This window comes from Trachurus japonicus, chromosome 21 (assembly GCF_045865225.1).
Source record: "Trachurus japonicus isolate A0001 chromosome 21, Traja_1.0".
NCBI lineage: Eukaryota > Metazoa > Chordata > Actinopteri > Carangiformes > Carangidae > Trachurus > Trachurus japonicus.
This window is the reverse complement of record NC_140927.1, coordinates 21,667,489-21,690,730: the sequence shown is the minus strand read 5'-3', so window position 1 is coordinate 21,690,730 and position 23,242 is coordinate 21,667,489. Positions and strand designations below refer to the sequence as shown.

At 41.4% G+C, this 23,242-nt stretch overlaps 1 protein-coding gene across 9 annotated transcripts in view; it reads right to left on the bottom strand.

Annotated features, from left to right (window-relative positions):
* Nucleotides 1–14,582: 14,582 nt before the first annotated feature.
* nalcn (sodium leak channel, non-selective) overlaps nucleotides 14,583–23,242 on the bottom strand; it is a 65,673-nt gene continuing 57,013 nt past the window's right edge. For all 9 annotated transcript variants that reach the window (XM_085765974.1, XM_085765973.1, XM_085765979.1 and 6 more), the window contains 18 exons: nucleotides 22,854–22,958; nucleotides 22,297–22,403; nucleotides 22,085–22,205; nucleotides 21,877–21,975; nucleotides 21,666–21,759; nucleotides 20,163–20,269; nucleotides 19,958–20,035; nucleotides 19,727–19,846; nucleotides 19,549–19,617; nucleotides 19,303–19,451; nucleotides 19,105–19,198; nucleotides 18,553–18,685; nucleotides 17,701–17,816; nucleotides 16,443–16,600; nucleotides 16,035–16,185; nucleotides 15,795–15,944; nucleotides 15,545–15,659; nucleotides 14,583–15,356 (listed from right to left, as the gene is read on the bottom strand). In XM_085765974.1, coding sequence (XP_085622100.1) covers nucleotides 15,214–15,356; nucleotides 15,545–15,659; nucleotides 15,795–15,944; nucleotides 16,035–16,185; nucleotides 16,443–16,600; nucleotides 17,701–17,816; nucleotides 18,553–18,685; nucleotides 19,105–19,198; nucleotides 19,303–19,451; nucleotides 19,549–19,617; nucleotides 19,727–19,846; nucleotides 19,958–20,035; nucleotides 20,163–20,269; nucleotides 21,666–21,759; nucleotides 21,877–21,975; nucleotides 22,085–22,205; nucleotides 22,297–22,403; nucleotides 22,854–22,958 — 2,109 coding nt within the window. In that variant the 3' untranslated portion in view covers nucleotides 14,583–15,213. The remainder of the gene's footprint in view (nucleotides 15,357–15,544; nucleotides 15,660–15,794; nucleotides 15,945–16,034; nucleotides 16,186–16,442; nucleotides 16,601–17,700; nucleotides 17,817–18,552; nucleotides 18,686–19,104; nucleotides 19,199–19,302; nucleotides 19,452–19,548; nucleotides 19,618–19,726; nucleotides 19,847–19,957; nucleotides 20,036–20,162; nucleotides 20,270–21,665; nucleotides 21,760–21,876; nucleotides 21,976–22,084; nucleotides 22,206–22,296; nucleotides 22,404–22,853; nucleotides 22,959–23,242) is intronic.

Below are 23,242 nucleotides of genomic sequence, written 5' to 3'. Positions count from 1 at the left end.
TTCATTTTTTCTTAAATGCTTCTGAAGGCATCATGCAATGCAGCTAAATTAAAATCCTCACTGCAACCTTTATTTACAGTAATATTTATATTAGCGTGGTACTTCCGGTCCTGTAATTAGGCTATGTAGGCAGTCTACAGCTGAGCCAAAAACAGCTGGACTCTGTCTGACAGATCCCACTGGAGGACTACCTGAGAAATATCCTCAAAAGCACCACGTACAGGACCCTATGTGCCGCTACTTACAGTCAAAGCCTTGTCTTGTAAAAGAATGACATCAATACAGTCAACTTTACTGAAGGTGAGCCATCTACACTTTAATTAGGTGTGAAAGCCATAAGTAATTTCATCCTTGTCAGAGTTCTGCGGCCCGAATGAGGAGAGTCCCTTTGCAGAGGATAGTGATGGAGAATAGCTTGCATTAATGAGGCGAAACACAGCAGGCAGGAGCAAAGAAACTATCACTTAAAGAGCTAAGATGGCGGCTAATATCCATTGCCTACAGAAAAAAAAAGGGATGAGATGACATATTATAATAATGATGCCTAAGTGCAAAGTAAGCATCTTATGGTAAAACAAAGTCAATTTGTTCTTAAAGAAGATGTGCGACAAACTCTAAGTGAAGTATTATTTTCTGCAGAAAAAAAAAGTTTGCAGCTTCATTAGGCTGCCAACGTGTCAGAGATAACTTTCACAGTCTTTTCAAAGACCGCAGAGACAGGGGAAATTGGTCATTGCAGTTTCTTTTATTCTAAACAGTCTTTTCCCTTTCAGCAAGAAATGAAGATAAGTCTTATTGTATTTCATAAAGTGTAGACTTTTTGATTGTGCTGTATCTCCCATTATGCAAATGTCATATATGTATGCAAAGTATAGGCCTATTGACTAGCCATATATGCAATATGTGTACATATTAAAACATATATAAAATTATACAAATTTTACTCAGTATCTCAAATATGTTATAAACATATATCCATAAAAAATGTATGTAGGCCTATGTAAATAATGTATCTTCTTACAATTAACCTATATTGCAACACCTGTCACAGTAATTTATTAAATGTCTGCATTCAGAGAGAATGAGAATGACACATGATACTAGATATATATTTGAATTATGAAATTAGCCTGAATCCACTATGGTGCTATACTGACTGAGAACCTGTTTCTGTGTATTTGTGTTGTGTTTGTTTTTAAAATCAAGGGTCAATCTAAAAGCAGCTGGAGTAAAACAAAACACAATCCCAGTGTGCTTCTAGAAGGCATGAAGGCATGACTGCACACTAATTTGTGTTCACATTCCTTTGTGGCTCACGAAATGGGCATAAAAGCCATATTTCATGCAGGTCCCATATTTAATGATTCCCTCTGTCATTCCTTACATCTGGGTTAAAATAGATTCTGCTTCATACACACTGAATTCAACCACTGGTGTGTGTGTGTGTAAGTGTAGTTCTCTGCACTTTTTTAGATAGCTGGTGGTGAAGGACTCTTTTGTTCTCTACATGAGGCCGGAGGAATGGTGATCCTGTATGATAAGGGCTCTCACATCAAGACGAGCACCCAGGAGACCAGTGTCCATCACGTAGTAACCATTGAGAACCTCTGCAGGCAGGCATTGTCTGTTCTCATTGTTTTTAAATGTTGCTGTGATGGCATAGCTACACATTTGCGCTCACTCTCCTCCTCAGATTACTCGTGTTGTTTGTTCAATAACACGATATACTGTAAATGCCACAAATGTCACATCCATATTACTTGGGGACAAGGCCTGCTGTTTCCATCAGGCTGTACTCCAAAAGATTCTCTGGACCAAAAGTCAGTATAGTATGACATATTGTTGTTTACCTTTGTTTTCCATATATATAATGAAACCTGCATGACTGAATGCATGGTTTTTGTCTTCTCCTAGGGAACTACCACTGAAGTGTTCTTGGAAGTGATATTTCATTTTTAAAGATTAGGATTAGCGTCAAGGTTTGCCATTAGGGGTTAGGGTCAGAAAGGTTTAGAATTGGAGATTCAAAGAGGAACTATGCAAGTCTGGTCGCTTTTCTGTTGTTTTTCTAACCCTCCTGATTTTTCACCCCGGTGAAAAATCAATTCATGGAGCAATGGATAACATTATATTACAATGCTAAGATGTGTATATCTGTGTAGTCTTAAGCGTCATAAACAAAAGATTATGGGTTACGGAGTGCGTTTGTATCGCAGTGCCACAGAGACGAGAGGTCGTAAGAAGTCACAAGTCATGTAGTTAACTTTCACAATTACTCCGGAGCTTTTTAATTAAGGTAAAAATGTAGCATAGCCACAGGAATAATCCTACTTAGTTCCTCTTTAAGTGTAGATAAAAGAAAAAACTGAGGAAACAGGAAAGTCAGGTATGAATATCAAACTCACTAACATATCCATAATAAGGAAGAATGTACTTTTAAATCTAGTTAAAAACAACCTAATAACAACAAATAACAACAACTCAAAACCACATATTCAACAACTTCAACAAATCTCCAACACCTGCAGCCCTCAACCGTCCTCCCGGACAGATCCAGAGATTAAGTCCTGTCTGATTCTATCATCTTTACCCGGTGCCTCCACAGGTGTCTGTGGCCCTGCCTTCCAGAGTGACGGAGCCATCATAACACATCACAGCTCAGGGTGGAAGAGTGGCAGCATCCAGCTAGCCTACTGTACAGCGTAGGCCCCTGGGCACAGAGACAGGATGGATACTCAGGTCATCCACTAGATGCCAGGGTTGACTCTCTCAGGGGATGGCAGAACATTTTGTCTGCATGCGACCCCCACTGAGCCGTGTCTTACAGGGGTCAGGATTTAGACCAGGAGAATGGATGGATGAATCGAGTGGCCGGAGGGGAATTGTTGGGGGAAAAAAAACAAAAAACAAAAAAAACAGGAGAAGAGATGTGTGAGACCTGGCAGTGGTTAAGTTGATTTGTTCTGTACTGCAGCCCCTGCTGTTGCCTTCTCCCTGGTGTTGCTCACAAAAGTGTTCCGCCAAAAACCCTCTTGTCGCCATGGCACCCCAGGCCCCGGTTTGATTGACACCCTGTCACATTATCTTATGACAGTGCTGGTGGAGAGAGAGTGCTGAGGAGTGATACTGGGAAGTGGCTGGGGATTTTGCACGTGGATACGTGCGCATGCATACACACAAATGCACAAATGCATGTGTGCACATACACATTTACAGTAGACACAAGCCCTAAAGACACCCTAAGGAGCTCCAGCACAGACCAGCTGGGTGGTGGAAATACATCTTGGCCTTGGTATGTGTGTGTGTTTGTGTGCATACTCATGCTCCAGAGGCGGAATTCACTGAACACTGGGGACGGTTCATAGAGGGGCGCAGATGTTTTGCACATCGTGTACATCGTGCTCCAGAGACGTGCTATTTTAGGCAGCAGGGTGTATGGAACAGTCCGCTGATTCCTTTATGAGATGAACATCAGTTTCTTTAGCTGGAGATATGGCTCCAGGCTTTTATTTATCGCATCCTATACCCAAGAGATGCTTGATTGTAGAAATGTAACATCTCTAGCATGTAAAACAAGGAGTTGTAAACCATCAAAGCGGGCCCCCAAAAATAGATGAAAGTAAAGAAAAAGAGTGTTAAATGTTAATCTCATATTTGTTTGTAAATTAATACGATGCAAGACTGTGTCAAAGCAGTTGTAGTGGTAACATTCTGCTTTTTATTAGGGATTTGAAGAACAGCACCACAGTGCTTAACAAGGCATTACAGACCATTAATGCTGATTTCTGTTGTATAATTGTGGCACTAATAATAACAATGCAGTGGTTATTATTTGTGCTGGAACAGTTGATGATCTGCCACCCAAACCATTTGTTTTCTACTTCGCTACAATTAGACCCACTCCACTGCAGGAAGTGTTGAAGTGTTTTATTTACTCACTGTGTTCATCATTTACTGGATTACAAGCACAAGCTGCAGCAAGGATCAATATCATTGACATATTGACGAGTTGAAAAGAGTAAAACTTAAGCTACATGCCAGTTTTAAATCTAGGTATCACATCTGATCTCAGTTCATACGATATAACTCACCCAAAAATGTATATCACATGACCATTCATGCAGCTCTAGCATTTAGATACAGAAGTGTGTCTGCAAAGTGTTTCAATACTGTTCTAGAGCAGTGAAATAACCACAGATGTGTTCCACCAAAAACCTTCCTCAGATACAGTTGAATAACAAATCCAAAATGTACTTTGGTTCTTGGTTTGATTTTGGTAATTTGTCAGTTCCAGTGACGGACTAGCTTGGTCAAACCTACACATCCAGATGCAGATCTGAACCTGCTACTATGGAGCTGCCCTTTCACACACATAGCACACAACAGACTTATCAATTGATATTAGCATTGGCCCTGACAGAAAGAGACAGTCCTGTTTTAGGAGGGACACTTTGTTTTCTCTATTTCCCCTGCTTTACTACACAGACTTCGCATTGGAGAGCCAGCTGATTAAAGTCCATTTAATGCCTGGTCCAACTGATTCAGACATTAGCGTTCTCACTTACAGCTCCTCCAGGTAACCGCCTAGGTAAGTTCACGGTTGTTGTGCATGCATATAGTGTTATAAGCTATTCAGTGCTCAAACCCAGCATGTGCTGTCAACATCCTGTTCAGTTTCGCTACTCGTATCTTCCACAACTTTTTCTAAGTAGATCTGAATATCTGCCACAGTTTTCGAAAACTTACACATTTTAACACTTATTTACTACGAAACCTCACAGTATGACTCTACACTAAACTACACTAAAAATACGATATCTTACAGGCTTCAGTCTTAGTCAGTGGCTGTTAAGGATAGGGTGATGTTCACAGGTCTCTAAGTAGAGCAGACAGTAGTAACCCTCTCTGTAAATGGGACTCGCGGGGGGCCGTTGCCAGCAGTGGGCCACCAATGTTTGTCCACATGGGTATGACCCTTCTGAGGGCCAGGGCAGGGCAGGCATGCCAGTAACAGCTGGGTGAGGATGATGGGTGTCAGACCACAGTACATGTCAAAGCCTAGACATGCTTCTGACAGCTGGATGACATTGAACTGGGAGTTAAGGAGAACCTGCCCGATGAGTTTCTTTATTCATCAATTAGATGCAGTTTAATACGTATAAGAAATCCTACAGAATGGTTTAATTAATTAAATTAACCACTTTTCCTGTTTGAATTAGCCATAAATAATGTTTAGTTTATACATACTCACCACCTGTAAGGTCAAACTGGTCTTTAGCCGGAATTGTAGACATTGATCTTTAGAGTATTTCCATCAATTATTTGGCAGGTGTATTGAGCACAGTCAGGCCAATATGAAATCCCCATTAGCATGTGAGGCCCACTTTAGGGGTTGACATTCATCCACCTCTGTCTTTCACACTAAGAGGTGGAGGCTATTCTCTCAGGGTACCCCCTAACCCCCTATTGCCTGTCTTTCCATTTCCTACACCCCTCCTTTTTTCTCCCTTCCCCTCTGGAGGCCTGCATTAAACATAAAGACTCTGCATGGATGAGTGAGTCAACAAATTACCACAGCCAATAAAAGGAAAAAATGATCTACCCCTCTATATGCCACCAGTCTCATTTTCTCTCTCTTTCCCCATCCTCTCTCTCCTTCTTCTCTTTACTGTTTTCCTCCCTCTCTCCTCCCCCTTGCCTTACTGTCCCCCATTAGGTTATTGTCCAGGGCTTTTAAATAAACATGATCTTAGCCTGAGCTTCTCCTTATTGCATTTAGAGCATCCGTCCTCATGCTTGACTGGTTGTGTCCATCAACTCAGGGGAGCCTGACTTGCTGCAAAATCCCGGCTAATACACATGAAACTGCTACAGCTGTTGGTCTAACCTTTGAGTGTCTCCTAAGGAGCACAGTGATATTTGCACTTAATAAAATTATGCCTACCAGGAGAATATGCCGCTGACATTTGCCATTTGTCAAGTTGAGGTGGCAGTGAGGCTTTATGAATCATTAGTGTTAAGAGCGGTCGAGAAAGCGTTTAGCCTGCAGTCGGCTGTTACCGTACACGGGAGCAAATCTTTGTTTAAATCCTAATGTTACTGCCACATTACATGAAAGGAGTCTTTTCACTCTTACACTTTCAACTCTGATTCTGCTGTTTCCATCTCTCACACAGCATGAAGGAAATGGTTTCTTCATTGTAATGCAGCGCTGCATTTATTCTTACTGTAAGTGTCAAAGTAAAGTTGTCATTCTGTCTCCTGTGGCAGTTCTTGTGCTTGTGACTCCGACATTACAACTGAAGAAAAAGAGGAGGAAGACTCTGAAGTCATACATTCTGATAGAAAAACTAGGGACTGATACGAACTTGAGAACACAGTTTGCAACTTCGGCCCATGCAGAGTGATAGATGCGGTAGAAGTCGTGCCCTTCTCCAATACAGTCAAAAAGTCGTCATGCTGTGTAGGTATGGCTCCTCCTGATGTTGTAGGACAAGGGGAAAGGACAGAAGAAAATGTTTTCCCATTATTATTTATAAAAGATGGGGCACTGATGATCACTGCTTTCAGGATCATTTTTGATTAATTTCTTTTTAGCCTTGTTTAGCACAAAATAAGTACCGTTCTTTTTTCCTAAAAGGCAGCCCTAATTCTTCAATATATATTCTAATTAGAGTTCATTTCCTACAATACGTTTAGTTATTCTCACATGACACAGCCATTGTTAAAATTATAATGAATTTGGCCAGGACTTTAGAGCATTGCTTGTTAGGTGGTGTGAGCTTGTTTTTGGTGCTTCATCGTGTTGATTTTACAACTGTGGGTTGTGTCCTAAAGCATCTTTAATGTAAAATGATGTTTCATTTCACAGTCTTCATCAATAACAGTAACAATGAGATGCAGTGGGAATACATCAGAGACATTACAACGAGCATTAAAATAAAAAATAAAAAAACATTTATAGACTACGCCTATAAAAAGTATCCATTACCCCGATTCCAATCGACTTTTTCATGTTTTATTCCCGTGGAAAAAAAATATTCCCAAGTTGCTTCTGTTAAAGCTGCTAAACACCACAGTGGTATTTCTGGTACAAGTTGTTTGTCTATAGCATTACAAATTAATTTCATTCATTAATTTCTAGTTGTTGATGTTGGTTGTTTTTTTGTGGTTGTTGATTGGACCTCATTTTTCCTATATTGTTCTATTCAGAGTTATTTATTCAAATGGATTTGTGTCTTGTCTTGTTTGTATCTGTCCTCATTCAAAAACAAAAACAGCTAGTAAAAAAACAACTAACTTAACTTAGCTTTTCACCATTGAGTTCTGGGATTCGACACATATCTGTAGTCTGTACAGTATCTGTAGCACCAGCATCAGTAAGCACCTCACGCAACCACAGATAACTACAGCCATCCCATGCTACTCTGTTAACATGTGCTTCCTCATCTGCTTCCTGTCTCCTTTAGTCTTTGTGATGTATGTTTCATTTTACACCATTCTTGATTTTGCTGATTTCCTCTTTGGGTTTCATAGTTTTATTTAACTCACGATACAGGAAGTGATATTATAACTCCAGTATGCATTGTCCAAACTACTCCAAACTTTATGTGTTTGAGTCCTGATTGAAGAATACAAACAAACATGTGACAATGTGTCTTATCTGCTGCCACATGGCACAGGAAATCTTAAACCATGAGGGTGGTTTCCAGCACACAATTCATGGCTGCTTTAATTTCTGCGACTGCCTCTGAATTTTGCAGGAGTGTCTGCTTATTGCTGCTTGTAGTTTTTTCTTTTATTTGAACATACTTTGTATTCATTTGTAGAGTTTTTTTGTTCATTTTATATCAAAGAGTTTGCTCCTGCTTCATAAACCCCCTGTGATGCAATGTTGTAAAACAGTAAAACATGAAAAAGTACCAGAGAGGGTGTTAATTATATCTGCGCTGCATCATCACTGTTTCTGCCTTTGCTAATTCAGAGTCAGTAAATAAAGATGGAAAATACTCAGAACCAAGCGTGTGCAAATTTCTGCTCAGGGTAGGAGCCCATGAAATGATTTTAGTTCATTAACATTTGTTAAAGCAATTGAGGCAAAGATAAAGCTGCATATATGTGTGTTTGTCAGTGCAGCTCCAGTGACTATGCATCCTTTGGCCTCCATTACTTCTCACTACTGCCCTAAGTCATTCATGTACACTATGCACCAAGTTAGTAGTCGACCCACACAATATTCTGCTAACCTCGTAGCTTCTGTGTTCTGTGTGTGAGCACAAGTGTGTGTCTGCAGAGATGGACTCCCTACAGAGCCACATCAGTAATAATGAATTGTGTGGACACTGGAGAGGCACGCTTCTGGCAGGGTGAAGACTATACTGTAACTTCATCCTCAAGGATCTGGTCAAGCTCTACAAACCATTTGACGGTGCACTTACTGACTTGTCTATTCCGTTTCTTAACTGTTTCCAGAGCATGATACAGTACAGAAAATGCTGAGGCCTACAGATACCATCCAAATAAACTGGGGAGGGGGGAGGGGGAGGGGTGTTAATTATGTTTGCTTTGATAATTAAAATAAGTAAACACATTTATCCCAATATTTTTCTGACCAGCCATTAAGGTGTGTTTTTCCCATCCTGTCTCAAGTCCTGTCCCTGGTGTGAAATTAATTGCTGTGAAGTTGGCATGCCAAATATCAAAATCTTATTTTCAAATCAGATCTACACTGTCTTAAAAATCAGAGCTGTGCCAAGCCAGGCAGAAAATAATCTGTAACATCACACAATCCATGAAGGACACTGATGTTCACTTTGATACTGTTTGATGCTGTTTGATTTTGTTTGTTTCCTCTTTGTACATGTATCCATGTGTGTATGTGTGTGTGTGTCTATGTGTGTGCACATTCCCCGTACATGAGTTAGAATTTTTTGGAATCTGAGAAATGGAGAATGACTGCAGAGCAGCGAAAGGTTACATTCGGAAAACAAACTATACAACAGCAGCGTTCTCTTTTGATGTCGTGATTGGCAATCTTCAAATGTAGCCAGACAAAAAGAGAAGAACCAAAGGGAAAGCAAAATTGAAGTTGTCAGTTTGTACCTGAGTTGTCCCAAACTATCCCATTCTGCAGCCATGGATGGAGAAAGGGAGGGTGGGGTGTTGTTCTGTCATCCAGCTGCAGCTTTCTATATTTCTCTGCCTCTGTCATCGCAATTCCATTTCTCTGTCTGGGCTTTTATACATCTCTAGGTCTAAGGCTTGAAATGACTACGTTGGATGCAGTGGGAAGACGAGGGGGGGAGCAGATGACAAATACATATTAAAATCATTCACAATTCACTGTGGAAGGGGAGGGAAATGTGAGCAGGTGGAGACTGACTGACTGAGTGAAATTAAAGGCAGCCTTTCATCTCTGAATAAGAAGCGACGTATGTTTCCTCACTGATCTGAGAGGGACGCATGTTGTTCTTTTGTGTGAACTCACAATGTTCCTGTGCACCACTCAGACAGACTCTGAGAACCAGACTTGTTTAGTTTGACCTGCTGTAGCATGTGATGTTGTATTGCTATTTGTTTGTTTGCTCTGCAGACAAACTCCCACAATGCACAGACTTGATATTGGAGTAGCAACGCAGCACCAGACAGACATGGATGTATCCCAGAATTTAACAAAGGTTTGGGGAAAAATAATCACGAGTAACTATAACTAGATCTTTTTGATAGCTTGGTCTTAAGTGGAATTTTCTTTCCTTTACTTCCCTGCTACTTCTTTTATAGTGTAAAAGTGGTATTACAATAGTATTTTTCTAACTCACATTACAGTCTGAATGCTCCATCTTTTCATAATGTCACATCCACTTTCTGCTCAGAAACACCATATTCATGCACAATTTGACATAATAGCAGAGTTAAAAACATGAAATTAAAAGGTAATGTCTCACCGAGGGCTATAGTCACATAAAAAAAAAAATAGAAAAAGAAAAGCTTTCCTGTGATCTGTAAGATTGCTCGCCGCAGTGAAATTTAATAGTTTGAGCATAGCACCCCCTGCAGGTAAGCATTATTCCTTGCTAATAATACCATCAATGCTCGGACTGAAGCGGAGGTTCTCATTGTTACCCTTTCACTGCAATTACAGGCCTTTCTACTTTGATTGGTGGGTAATTGAATTGGTTTGAGCCTGTATGATTTCCTTCCGAATTTGATGCTCATATTCCAATCTTGGCTCCGGATCAGACAAAGCCTGTCTCTCAGTAATTAAAGACTCCACAGCCAGGTGTAGAACTGGGGAACTGGGGAACCAGAGCCAGATGAATGGGACTGATTAGGTGTTTAGTGAAAATGAGATTTTTTGGCTCAAAGACAAAGTGCAGCCTCTCACTTGGTGCTGACTGTTCAGTGGGGTGGCAATTGACGGCTGTTGATGAGGTACATGAGGTAAAGGCCTGAAAATGACTTCCTGCATTCATCATATTTACAAAGGAGCCGCGGTGTCAGACTCGAAGTCTAAATCTAAAGGATGCATTTCAAGCATGAAACAGGCTTTTAAATGGAACTGAAAAAAAGATGAGACTTTTGTTCTAATTAGGCAGAAAAGAGCCCCTGTCCCAGATCAGTTGTGGAGATTACAAAGCGGCAAAATGAAGGCTTTAAAAATGCTGAGACTGAGGCTGAATTTGAGTTTAAACTGAGTTAAATAGTAGTTTAATTTCACACAGAAATTTCTTTCCCACGTGGAGAAAACAGGAACTCTTGAAGCACTGAATTCTAACTAAAAGCCAAAGAAATCAGCAGCAAGACTGTTACCGACAACATAATGAGGTCAAAGAATCAGCTCTTGGTCCTAAGTGAACGACAGCTGTGGCCAGGTCAAGGTCAGGATAAGCGGAGCAGTGGATGTATGCCAGCTGACTGAGTGGAAAATTAGAGTTTCTTTCTCCCTTCACTGAAACTGGAATGGATTTTAATCAACACATTATGCCAGTTGTTAATTGCTTTTGCCGCCTGCTGCTAAAATAATTTGCTACTTTTTTATTGTAGTAGTAGCCATCTGTTTCAAAACACAGGGACAGGATCGGGCTCAGACCTGGGGTGGATGTTGACATGAGATACAGGCGGCTAATTTGCACTGCCGCCACCTTATTTATGAGGCTAAGAATGTGCGCAGTGGAGGAAAAAGATTCACAACGCAGGTCTGAAACGAAGAGCCAGATGCAAGTGAAATTATAAAAATGCAATATTCTTCATGAAAAACACACACGAGAAGACGCATCATTCAAAAGCTGCATCACTCTTCAAAAGGATAAATGACCAGTCAGTGCTGTGCCAATGTACATTCCGTGTTTTATCCCGTGCATCTTCTGAAATGGCATTTTGGCCTTGAGGAACAATGGCTTCCTTATGAGGCTCACCCTGCTTTGACCCCTGTCTGTGCTCCTTTAATTGCTCGACCCTGCAGACAGACACTCTCAATGACGTCTAGGAGGGACAATAGCCATGAAGAGCTGAGTGAGAGAAAGCTTTTACCCCGTTTCACCTCATATTTACTCTAATCAGTCTTTACTGTTAAAGCGCACATGACTGGGCCTCTGCTCTGTGGTCTGGACTCGTATCTTTATGGTGCGTTTTGAGTGAAGGAGGATGTCTATGCCCCTTTGTTTTAGTGCACCTTGTGAAAATGTGTCTAACTTTTTTCTTCAGTTGCTGCAGTGAAGCGAATGGACAGGAGCTGCAGTCAAGAAAAGCGAAATGGACGTTGAAGATCTTTTTTCTTTTCTTTCTTTTTTCTTTCTTTCTTATTTGCTCTTCAGAGAAGGTGTCGAGACTCAGTGATGAATCACATCAAAAGTTCAGGATGAATTTAACCACTTACGTCTGGAAGCAGCATGTATTTGCACATTCAAGCGCAATCACACTTCATTCTGGTTAATAATCAGACTGGTCACATTGTCTCTGTGTGAAGCCTCAGAGATATGAATTCAGACTTTCTGGAGGAGGGTGACAAGTGTGCTCTAAATTACATCTAATTTCCTGCTCTTTCTCCTCCACGACCAGGTTTTAATAAGCTATGTGGAGAGCCATCAACAACTGCACTGGGGATGTGATGTATGTACAGTATGTATGTGCTTATACATATGTCTGTACGTATGTGTCATTTTATGTGAGAAGTTCTTCTCTGTCTGTCATTTGCATGCAGCCTGTGTGTGCTGGTCTTGTACTGCTACGGATGTTTCCAGGGTTTAAAAGCGACATCTCACCAGGAGGGGACCAAGCCATCAAAGCCATCATGTACTTTAATTACAGGTAATCTTGACTCACAGACACTCTTCTACTCCCTCTGCTCTTAAGAACTTCCTCCTCAATTACCAAAGTGCCTCAATTAGGTCCTAAATAAGCAGTGGACATGCATAAGGGAGAGATGGGCAAATTACAATAGAGAGGGTAAAAACAACAGGCCCCGCAAGAGCCAGTGTGATGCAGAGGCAATTAAAAGACAAAAAAGTGTTCTACCACACAGGGCGAAAATGAGAAAAAAGAGAAAAAAGCCCTTTGATGAGCTAGTTCTGAGCTAAGTGGAGCTTAAGAGGCGATGGCTGAGGAGAAGAAAGAGTGAGAAAAGATAAATTAAAGACAGTTGATTGGCAAGAGGGCTGGTGTCACACTGTTTCCCTACAGGACCATATGTTTGGGGGGGAGCACTCAGTCATCGAGGGACTGGAATGTGTGAGTAAGTCATGATTTCTATAGAGCAAGTAGGTGTCCCACAGGCAGCTGATTCTCTGCACTCTCTCTCTCTCTGCTTTCCCCCCACGTTCATTATCCAGTCAACCCCATACACACTCCATCAACTGTGAAACTTGGGCTTTTGAATGGACAAATGAAGACCCTGTCTCATTTAATGGGCTAATTCTGTGTCTAACAAGGGCCCTTGTTAAGGGGAAATGCTTTTGCTGCAGCCGGTGGTATGAATGTGAGTGCATTAGTCAATTAGCTCAAAACTAACCCAGAGTAATTGTCTGGCGAATTAACTAGAGAGAAATACATGATCAAGGAACACAAGGGATAAAATGAGATGCTAATATACGCACCTTTGTGTTTGTGTGTGTGTGTGATGTACTCACAGTGCCTGTCTACTGGATCCACTACATTTCATTCTGTGAACGGCCGACTCACGCTGACCTGGATGGACCAGATGGAAACTGAGCTCATCTAGATCCACAGCAAGCTGCTGATGGCAGATGACAGGACTGTCATCATCGGTCATTGCGGTGAAATGGAGGGAAGTGCTGGACACCGGGGTGAGGAATGACTCAACAGGAGAGCAGTATGTTAAGGAGGAGGAAAGAAAAAAAACGTAGAATGTAAAGTATTCCTATAGGAAACATATGAACAAACAAATACGCACCAGGAATTGCTAGGATTGAGTCACTTGATTGAGTCATAGCTACACACAATAATATAAAAAAAGAGTAAAGAACAAAGTTTGGACCTCATGGTGAGAAAAATTTGAGTTCTTATCAGGGCAGCTCAGCATGTATCCAGGAGAGGGCAGTGTTATCCAGAGAAGGGCTTGGGATGGCACTGAGTGTCTGATCCGAGCAGATGTGTATGAGGAGAATCATTAAACAGCATCTGTCCACTCAGGCCCCCTCTTCGTTAGTCCAATTCTGTGTTTTCTTTTACTCACAGAGGGGTAATTAAATCAACCATAAATTGAACTGAATTACTGAGTAAAAACAGGTCGTGACTGTGGGATTGGTGTTTTCTCTGAGGGAATAATGGAACAGCCAAATCAGTGCTGACTCAGGTAAAACAGGCTGCACAGACCAAAGTGGACTATAATCAGCATATAAATGATCCCAATAGGAAAAAAAAAGCTTAACCAAGGGATTTCTGGGTTTAAAGTGAATTCATACATTTGCTAAATGTGTCCTATAAATTCAAACATAGATAAAGTTTAGTTATTAGCGTTCAGTAATTTGTTTTCCACATGGATGCATGCAACTCTGTAATGTGAAAACCATTCTTCTCTAAAACATAAGCTCGGCTAATGAGTGTTTTAAAAGTTTCTGTAACATCACAAGTCTCTCAGCCCATAAAGGACATGCAATTTATGAATCATAAAATTTAGAGATAAATGGACTGTACTTTTACAGGCTTATCGTCCACTCAAACTGCTTTACAATACTTGCCACATTCATCCATTCATACATCACACTCATACACTGATCTCTGATCACAGCCATCAGGGGCAATGCCAGGTTCAATATCGAGCCACGGGATCGAGCCACTGATCACCTGCTCTCCTTCCCGAACCTCAGTCACCACAGATACATGATGTTCACTGGACAGCCAGGATACGTACAGTAACATTATGATTATTTCCAACAGAGTTATGTAATGCAAAGGAAATTAAAACTAAACATATGTTTGCTCGTAAATGCCTAAGCAGTATAGGCCTTTATTAGAATAATTGAATACTTGATAAAGCTTAGAATTTATAATAATTTACAAAATATTTCATGTTTTAACTCCACACAAATACATGAGATAGATTTACCTTTATATTACATTCAGAGTCATAAATCTATAAGTTGCTTCAATTTGCTTGTTCCACCAACAAGAACAAGTGTCCTGGCATAAGTATAAAGTGACTATAAGAAAATTCATATTTATACTGATTAAGAAAATCGATTAATACTTCGGAGACATTATCAAAAACATGGACTAGAACAGAAGAACTGAGACAAAGCACTGACATGAAAGGACGTCACAAATTATTGGAGCTGCATCAGCACAATTATAGATTTCAAACACTGACGTGATAACAGTAGAAAACACATAAAGCAGCAGCTTCTGGGTTCATCTCAGTCCATGAACTGTCCTGCCATAGTCTGCTATCACACCATGTGTGCCTGCATAGAGAACCTCAGCAAACATAAAGGGAGAAAGGAAGTGAAAACAGATCCAGAGGTACGACATGGCGATCAGCGGCGGCTGCATCAGGAGTCTCACAGGTGTCCTGCGAACAATAGCCTAAACTTTCTGAACAGTTCTGAGTCAGGATATTAAAAAAATATAAAACAAATGCATAAAAAAAGCCTTGTTTTCCTTGATCGGGGAGGGGGTGGGGGGATAAAACAACTAGATTCAGTCAGCAAGACTTCCAGCTTGTCTCTGAAAAGCTGCATGACGCGCTGCGACTCATCTCTAAATGTCGATGAGGTCGTCGCCGCTCTCATCGCTCTCCACAGTCAGCTGACGGGTCCACCACTTCTTCACCTCTGACCCTGAGGAGGCCTCATCGTTGGCAGGGTTCATCTTACACACCATGGACTTGACGCTCGTGCGACCTGACACAACACGCACAACATAAACAGACACACGCATATTACAATCTACCTCGACATTTTTCCACTACTGCATCAACAGTGCGTTTACAGTACTTACCATAATCTCCACACATTAGAATTCAGTTTAACAGAACGTCTTCAACAGAGCCATACGACTTGCAACAGGCGGCATACATAAGCATACACACCTGCAGGAAGCTGCCACTGACCCACTTTCCTTCGTTTCCCCAGGTCTGAGGAGTCCTGCCTGTAGCCTCCTCTGTCTGACAACGTGGGGCTCAGTAGCTGCTGGAGACCACTCAACTAAACAAAGAGGAGACATCTTTTGTTTCACCATTGCAACCGCACACCTGCAGATTGTATGATGCGGTTGCTGTACATCAAGCTGTGAGCTGGTGAGAGTGTGTATGGAGTCGTGGTAGGTATGTGGGGCTTTACCTCAGGCTGCGAGGGGTTGTCTGGGTTGTTAGTATTGTGGTCTTCACTTGGCACGGTGGTCTCGATGCTGGGGGGGTTGAGGAAACGGATCATCTCCTGCTGCTGGCTCACTCTCAAGCTGTGGATGATGCTACACGACTGCTGCTGCTTCTATAAGCGCACGCAGACACGGAGCGGTCAGTGTGTGTGTATGTGTACTGTATGTCTGTGTCTAATGTTTGTGTGTGTTTTCTGACTAACCGCCCGCATGCGTTTGAGGCATTTCTTGAGCCACATGCGTATGGTCTGCTTGGCAACCTCCTCTTCAATGGTGTACTCCAGCTGTTCCCTGGCCAACAGCTCCTCCAGCTGGAGAGACTTTCTAATGTCCACTGAGCGATATGAGAGCATGCTGTATGTTTACACACACACACACACACACACATACACACACATGAACAGTAAGCCAAATATTAAAACATCCAGCCAAAACAGAGACACATATAAAATATATAAAATTCCTTAACATCAAAAAAAAAGAAAAGAAAAAATCAGTAAAAACACACACACTTTTCAAAATCCATAATTGTGATGTGACTGACTCCACGTTAATCTTCACACTGTATAAGAGCGTGTGTGTGTGAGCTGTGCGTGCTGCTCCACCATCACCTGAGCACATCATGGAAGGTCACATCTCCTCCGCTGTGAAGTCGCTCCATCTCATAGCACATGTGTTTAAACAGCAGCTTGTCTTTGTCCAGGTCCACCTCCAACCTGCCTCTGAGCAGACGGAGCAGGAACTTCACCCTGGACGTCGGAATCACGCCCTGGGGAGACGGTCGGAGAGGTCACGGTGTCATCAAGTCTGTGACCTGACACTTGGATCTTAAACTGATAAATTAGACCCGATATGTTACAGCTCAATTTATGTTTACGAGCAAAATATTACAAATATTAGAAAACAAGTTGCAGCTTTTTTTTTTTTACAGTTTTTTTTTTTTTGAAATAACCACCTCTGCCAAGAATCAACTTCCTGTGTTATGCTATTGAATTTTGGCCAGAATAGTTTTTTCAAAAGATTATGTCACAGTGAGCTTGACCTCACCTCTCATTTGGATATAAAACATCACCACTTCTTCCTGTTAGATATGTGTGTTAAATTGTGTCATAATAAGGATGTGAATCTGTGTTTTTGTGGCCAAAAATCTCTTTGTGGGTGTTGACCTTTGACCACCAAATTCTAAGCACTTCATCCTTAAGTTCAAGTGAATGTTTGTGCCAAATCAGAACAAATTCCCTCGAGGTGTTACTGAGATATCACAAGAATGGCAGGACGTTTCTGACAACCTGAAAACGTACAGTAACGCCTCCGGTCGTGTCTGTCATCGGGACCGAGGCATAAAAATGATTTTCATCATAAAAGGGTCGTTTTAAAACCCTGTAGTCATGCTGGCTTTCTTTTGAGCTTGAGAGTATAAACCCTTAATGGCCTTTTTATGGTTTTTCAGAGGTGGGAGGGCTCGGTTTGAAATGGGATGTCAGACCGCAGGTAGACATAATTACAGGCAGAGCTGAATATGGACGGGCCGGGACCAAACCAGCTACAGTATGTACTGAATGGATGTACTGGCTCCTGCTTCTATATGTTATAACTGCATGTGTTTGTACAAAGAATTGAAGAAAAAGGCCACATCCAGATGACATCATGGATAAATAGGAGGGGGGTCTACATTTTTAATCCAGCACCCACTGTTCTAATTACTTTCTCTCCTATTATTCAATGCCAAACTCCGTTCCCTTCAGCCCTTCTCATTAGCTTTTGTGCAGCTTTTATCTTCTCTATATTATCCTTTGCTCATAGCCATATGATCGTCGTCCTCTCCCCTCCGCTGTGTGCTCATCCTCTTCCCCACTGCTAATTTCTCACCTCCCGTTTGTCATCCACCATGTTCCAGATGATTTGGAAGTGCCTGAGGTCATTATAGCTCAGCAGCTGGTCCTCCTCGGTGGAGTAGAACAGAGAGAAGTTCTCCACAATGATGGCTGCAGAGACAGACAGTGACATTAATACTCAAAGATGTACATTTTCCAGAGTGGCAATATCTATGTTTATACAGTATATGTTAATTGTGTAATGCTTCAATCATCTGTGTTCGTGTAGCAATAAATGCAAGTTGTTCTGCTGCCCTTTAGAAATGTTACATCTATTCTATTATGCTATGAGTTAACCGCCACGGCTTCTGGGAGACTGAATGAATCATGATATTATAATATCAGGTTGACTGAAACCCAAGCTGTTTGAATAAATAATTTCATTACAGAGTCTCAAGCCACAAAGACTCTCTTTCACAACAGATTTTTACTTGATTCTCCATTTCATCTTTCATGCAACCATAAATCTTCCTCATGTCGCTGTTTGTGTGTGAATTTAGAGACACTTGTTCATGAAGACTGCTCCTCATAGGAGTCGGGTCGTAGATCTTATTAAGTATCTGTGGTTTATCGCTCACCATCTGTGTCTTTCCACACTAGATTACAACCCATAAAAAAGTGAATAATAAAGATACAGTGCATAACACCAAGACAATGCACACTATAGATCACTTTGTGTGATGGTTTTGTTGCTATTACAAATACATGGTCACATGACGTTTGGTCACTCAGGAGGTGGTTGCACTGATTCTCATTGATTCTCCTGTAAATGCTTGCCTTAAATTAGAGGTTAGCCCTCCATAATATGTCTGTGTGAACAAACCTTTCATCCAACAATATGACTTACCAACAAGTAGGTTGAGCATGATGTAGGCTATGATGACATAGAAAGAGCAGAAGTATATAAGAGCTCCGGCTAAGTTGCCACAATCGGTCTCCCAGTATCGAAGTTTATCTGGGGTGCAGAACGGTGGCTGCACCTGGGAACAGAAGAAATCAGAAAAACAAGGGGTGATAAAACAAGTGTTCCCTGAAATGTTACAGTAAAGAGTCACTTATGCTAAATTACAAAAATGCATATTTTGTTTTTACACAGTGATAACAAAAACTTACTTAGGCCATTTCTTTGGTAGAAAGTAGACCTGGTGAGAACTGCTGACAGTGAAGTTTGCTAAGTACCTAAAGCTATATAAACCAGAGTCACTGTTAATTTTGCTGATAGAACCACTGACAATAAATCCATTCACCTCCATTGTACTGAGAATAAGCAGAAAATTGAGTGAAAGCCCTTTCAGGAAAATATAAAATATAAATAATACGCAGTGCTTTGCCAGATTGGGAATAGATGGTCTACTTCATTGTCTATGGGATCGTGTGTCGGACTTGCAGTCCATCTTACCATGCAGTCATGCATGATTTTATTCCAATCTTCCCCTGTAACAATGCGGAAGAGTACAGTTATAGCCTTCCCCGCTGTGGAGAAGTTGGCATGCCTGCAGTTTGAGGAGACAGACAGATTCAGACAACTCTACAGAGATGTGTTTTAGTGGATTTAACACATTCATTATCAGCATTATAGAGGAAATACACATCTCACCGGTTAATGTTCTCTCCATATTTCACAGTGCCAAAGAGAACAACACCGGCAAATGCGTAGCAGAGGAGAAGGAGAAACATGCCCACGATGATGAAGAAGCTCTTGTACATACTGACGACCACAGTCAACAGCAGCATCTTCAGTGTCACCTTATTACATGAAACACACCCAGACGGACGCAGTTGTCATTATTACAATAAACATTATATGACTGAAAATGTGTTTTTATCAGCAAAACATACTCACATGCTTCCCACATATTGTGAAGAATCTGAACACAATCACACATGTGCCCATCATGTAGGTATATGCATTCTAGAGGGGAAAGCAATATGTCAAATATACATTTTATCATATATTGTATATGCTAGAATACTTAACATTAGAATTCCTAAAAATGTTCCTTTAACAGTGTTTTACTAACCAGCAAGGAAAAGTGCAGCACTATCCAGATTACACCCAGGGATGTGACCAGCAGGTCGTAACGATTTCGTCTGCTCTGCCAATAACCCGCCGGAGACATGGCTATCAGCTTCATGGTCACCTGGGTAACAGCATCAAGGCTTAACATTAGAGACAGACTTGAACACCCAGAGGAAGCAATCAAATTAAAGCCTTATAAGTGATGGATGAGCAGACAGGAAGACGTGCTCACCTCCAGGACGAATATAAAGGTGAAGACCACTGATATGGTGGCGAGCGGAAATGTTACTTGATCATCACCTACATCCCACTGGAGAAAAGAGAGTCACACATGTGGGTGTGTGATATTTTCCTATGTAGCACATTCCACAGTCGATAAAATAGAAGAATCAGACAATCAGTAAAAAAAAAAAAAATGAAATGATGTAAGGCTTTACCTTGACTGACAGCAGCACTGACTGTGCCAACACCAGCACAGCAATGCCCCGTTTGAAGAAGGGATGCTGAGTAATGTCATACATCTTTGCCCGGAAACCACCGTTCTCTGTTAGTTACAGAAAAATAACATATTTACTTACATTTGTGAAGCATACAGTATAAGAAGAAAAAAAAGCACAGTGCCAGTGTTTGTTTCATCAGGTCAGCAATCAGACAGTGGTCTGTGGTCAGATCAGTGGCAGTGTACCCTGGTGTCCTGCAGATGGCACTCATGGACCATTTGGGAGTTATGATCAGTGTGATCCTGCTGCAGATTTAACACACATTTATTCTTGTTGATGCATCTGTATCAAGCTAAGGTCAATAATACAAATGAAGGTACATTAGGAAACTGAGGCTTGGTTTTAAAATGGATATGGGTTGCTGATGTGATTGGCCCACCTCCACCTCCCTGGATTCAACAGTTTGTTGTACTGTACATGCACTTGTGTTTCAGGTTTGTGTTCAGTTCATCTGTGACTCTTCCAGCTTGAAGTTAGCTGTGATAGTTTATCCTTGTTAGAGGAGACACTAGTTGTAAGTCCTTGTCACAGTTGTCCCTAGCGTTCCCCTCAAAGCAGGACTTTAATATCTAATGAATGTAAAACAGAGATTTAACAACAGGCAGTCACTCTGGTTACATACTGTATGACTACTGACCACTGTGGCAGCTTTTGCAAGTACTAGGACATAGTGAGTAAGGGCTGGCTCGCGCTGTAATGATCTGCCAGTAGTGAGCGAGTGGTGCCGGTGCCGAGGGCCTCTGGATGCGGATCAAAGTCGGGTTGATACTGCTGGTGGCAGCGGTACTGCTGACTAAAACCAGAGCCATTGATTTTCTGTTAGTTCTCAGCCTCAGCTCTGCCAACAGGCGATTTCCCACACAGCCTTCAACTGTTCTCACGAGCCTAATCACAGAGGGAGGACCAACAGTTTAAATGTACAATATTCCCATGATGAATTGAAATCAATAGTGTTAGAATGTGTGTAAAATCTAAGTAGAGTCAGTATAAAGCATTTATCCGGTTACTACCTGTCCATTAATGTGAACTGACTGTAAATAAAGATGTTAGTTTACTTCAACAGAGGTGTGGAAATTCATTTGGTTAAATACATTTCCAGTGGAAGGGGGCGACAGGTATGATTCAGTGTTTGAGCCGTTTGCATTATCTGTCTTCCAATTCAGTTTTTTCATTACCACTGCTAGTCATCATTTAGGTGTCATGATGAATCCCCTGAGGGATCAATGAAAAACAAGGACTATTAAATATGGATTAATCACACAGGTGCTGCTTAACAATGCACAGGCACACACACACACGCACTCACACTGCCGCATGATCAATCAGGAGACTGAGGCAAAGGCGTGACTTCCATGATGTTGAGCTTGATGCTCCATCTCTACAGAACGATTTCCAAAGCATTGTCTGTATGTGTTTGTGTTTTATTATGAGCGTCGGCACCTGGGCGAGGGGGCAGGTGGAGAGGTTGAGCTATTTTCAGTCGACTCTTCAGATCCTCCCATCTCCTCTGGTCCACTGTTAGCAGAGCAGTCCCCTGGTGATGGGACAACACATTAAAATCTGGAAGGGTGGTGTATTGACCGGTCTGCTGGTCTAAAATAAATATGCCCTGCAGTGACACTTAAGTTGTATTTGCACGTGTGGCTGTTACCTTGTTCTCATTGAAGTTGGCGATGACGACTCCCACGAACAGAGTGAGTCCAATCATGCATCCCAGAAACACAAAAACGTGGATGTAGATGCCATGGATCTGCAAGCACAGAGGCAAATAAACTGAGCTGAGTGTCAGTTCCAGTTCTGATATATAATACGAGACACTTTGATGGATAGTGTTAGAAAGCCAAGATCAGGTTCAGTACCGGTCCGACTCGATGAATTATGACATCTCGGACCTCCACCCAGCCTTTGAGTGACAGCACTTCAAAAAGAGCCAACATGGCATTTCCTACATTGTCGAAGTTAAAGTTACGAGGGTTGGCCCTGGAGATGGACAGAACGGATATATCAGTCACCGGCAGCATAAAAAATTCAATCTTAATTCAAAGCGTAATAAAACAACACCCTGTCGTACCAGACTCTCGGTACCCAGAAACCTGGCTTCTTCTCCCCGGGCCGGAGCTTCAGGTTGAGGTTTTTGGAAACACTGACGTTTATTCGGAAGATACCGTAACAGTCCTCCTGTAAGCAACCACACAGACAGAGAAGTTGTTTTACAATGCTGTTATACAGTAAATGAGTACAAAAACATCACAATAATGGACATTGTGTATTTGGTTTTGTCTAACATATCAGAACTTCTTACATTGAAGCATTAAGAAGTGTTAATAATTTGAGGATGTGTTCTCCAAATTCAAATTGGAGCATTGTAGTAAGTCCAGATCTCACCAAGAAATTTTGTGAGTATTATGTTTGTATTATAATTAGGAACAATAGTCAAAATTACAAAAATTAGAATCAAATTGTTATAAAAAAAAACTACTATAAATAGTCTTTTTTTGTGTATAACAAAAGCTGAATTATTGATTTGACTGGGGGAACACCTTCTACTAATACAGCTTGTGGTTCTCTGCAGGGAGTGTGCTGTGGGAGTGGGGAGGTTTAGCAGGGAGATTATGTTTCTTGCTGTACCCGTTTAAGGATATGGGGGTCGTTGCACTTGGCAAGCTTTCCGGCAAACAGTTGAACTCCAAAGCTTGCGAACACCAGCATTAGTGTGAGGAGCAGAATGGAAACCTGCAGGAGAATCAATCAAGAGTTTAAGGCAGACAGTTCAACATAATCCAAGCCTGAAAGATTAAAGCGCAAGCTGAGGATGGCAGGCAGCTGTGGACGTAGGAACACACAGCTAGGAAAATCCATGCCAGACCCAGTGAGACCCAGAAACTATGGAAAGTTTCTGATAATACTGTATAATAAAAATCTGGAGGAGAAGGTAAAAGGTAAGCAAAGCCCTCAGTTGGCAAAGACTACACAATTCAATAAAGGAGAGTAAGATGCATTTGTGTACAAATCCTACT